This window comes from Squalius cephalus (assembly GCF_949319135.1).
Source record: "Squalius cephalus genome assembly, chromosome: 20".
In the NCBI taxonomy this organism is placed as follows: domain Eukaryota; kingdom Metazoa; phylum Chordata; class Actinopteri; order Cypriniformes; family Leuciscidae; genus Squalius; species Squalius cephalus.
Window position 1 is genome coordinate 28,032,171 of NC_137141.1, and position 1,881 is coordinate 28,034,051.

Genomic DNA, 1,881 nt, shown 5'->3' on the forward strand with positions numbered 1-1,881 from the left:
TAGATTTCATGAATTACCATGAAATATCACCCTAGATTTAACCCGTGTTTGTGCAATAACACCTGCAATAAACGACATTACCCCAATAAACGAATTAGGAAAACCAACTCTGGACGCTAATGGATCACTTTGTATGCAAATATCCGATATGTTATTTGAGCGGGGGGAAGAAGGGAGGGCTCTTGTTGTCACTTGCCACCCAAGACGTGATTCAGCCTCAACAATTACCATTATCTGTTTCCCACTTTTCACGAATTCGGACGAATCAGTAATGATGAAGAGTGTTACCCTCCATCATTGTGAAAGTAACGGGCTATTCTTTGGCGAGTTCACACCTACCATTACAGGGATTTAAGTACACGAGTCATTGAGGTACTTAGAACCCATAAGTAGGAGAGGCCTGAAAGCAGCCAGCAAGTGCTGTTTATATAAACACCGCGACATCAGTGTACACATTGTCACTTGGATGCGCGTCTCGTAAACGCACACATCACTTCAGCACTGCGACTGAGGATAGCTCTTCCACACCGAGAACCAGACCTGGAACTAACAGCACTCCAGCGCTACAGATGGCTATTTCGAACAAGTTCAGTTTCACCGTGAGAAGTATTTTGGATTTGCCAGAAAACGACTCCGAAAGCATCGCGCACCATTCTCCAGTGGACACGTTTTCCGTCTCACCTTACTCGTCTTGGACTGAAAACGACAGAGGACATATATGTAAGTTTAAAAAAACAAAAACAAAAACAAAAAAACATTTCCAAATCAATTTTAAGAAAATGTTTCAAACGTACATCCTTTTTTTTCATGTCCTATTAATTAGTGTTAGTTATACGTGTTACCATTTGGTAACTGTAAAGTGCATACACATGTTTCTAATAATCGTTTTTTTTTTTTTATTATTTTTTTTTTTAGCATCAGACGAGAGCAACCTCGAGGCTTCACCAGACTCCACGGGCCAAGATGTGCTTTCAGTGGATACAGAGCATGAAAAGAGGAAGAAGCGACGCGTGTTATTCTCCAAGGCTCAGACTTATGAACTGGAGAGACGCTTTCGTCAGCAGCGGTACCTGTCCGCTCCAGAACGAGAGCAGCTCGCGCACCTGCTCCGTCTCACGCCCACGCAGATCAAGATCTGGTTCCAAAACCACAGATACAAAATGAAGAGAGCGCGGATAGAGTGCGCTCAGGACCTCAATCAGCCTCCGGTTTTGCGCAGGGTCGTGGTGCCCATTTTGGTCCGAGATGGCAAACCGTATCAGAACTGCTCAATCGATGCAGAAAAAGGAAGATGCATCGTTCCACCAACAGTCCCATCCTCATCCTTCAGCGTTCAAGGTTTCCAGTCTTTACAGCAGCAGACGCCCTTTGCGCTTTTCCCCACATACCAGCACTTTCCCAACACAGCGGCCTCCCGTCACCACTTCTGTGTTTGGTGAGACTCACTTGAACTAACCACACGAACTATTTCGAGACTTACCCCACAGGACAGCGCATGGATTCAAGTTCATTCAAGTTGTTTTTAATTACATAAAGTCTTAGCTCTATTAAAGTAGAAACTTTCAGCGTTGATATAAAATTAATAAATAAATGCTGTTTGCACATATTATGTGATCTATTTAGTTTTGTTTTGGCCAGTTGCGTTTTGCAAATTGTTAATTAATTGATGATGTGTATAATTGCTTAGATAGTGTATTTTTGAACAGTTTGTATTTGTTTTAAACCAAAAGTTTATATATCAGTGAGAAAAAAATATATGTTTTATACAGTGAACAGTGTAGTTATGATTTGGATGAAATGGCATCATCTTAAAATGTTACACGTTTTCGTTCTTTATTCTTCTATGTATTACAACAACAAAAAAACTGAGAATAAAAACAT

General features: G+C 41.0%; 1 protein-coding gene across 1 annotated transcript; it reads left to right on the forward strand.

Annotated features, from left to right (window-relative positions):
- Window positions 1-359: 359 nt before the first annotated feature.
- Window positions 360-1,481, forward strand: nkx2.9 (NK2 transcription factor related, locus 9). The gene is made up of 2 exons (XM_079854325.1): window positions 360-720; window positions 916-1,481. The coding sequence occupies exons 1-2, from the start codon at window positions 570-572 to the stop codon at window positions 1,437-1,439; spliced, it is 675 nt and encodes a 224-aa protein (XP_079710451.1). The 5' UTR covers window positions 360-569; the 3' UTR covers window positions 1,440-1,481.
- Window positions 1,482-1,881: the final 400 nt, after the last annotated feature.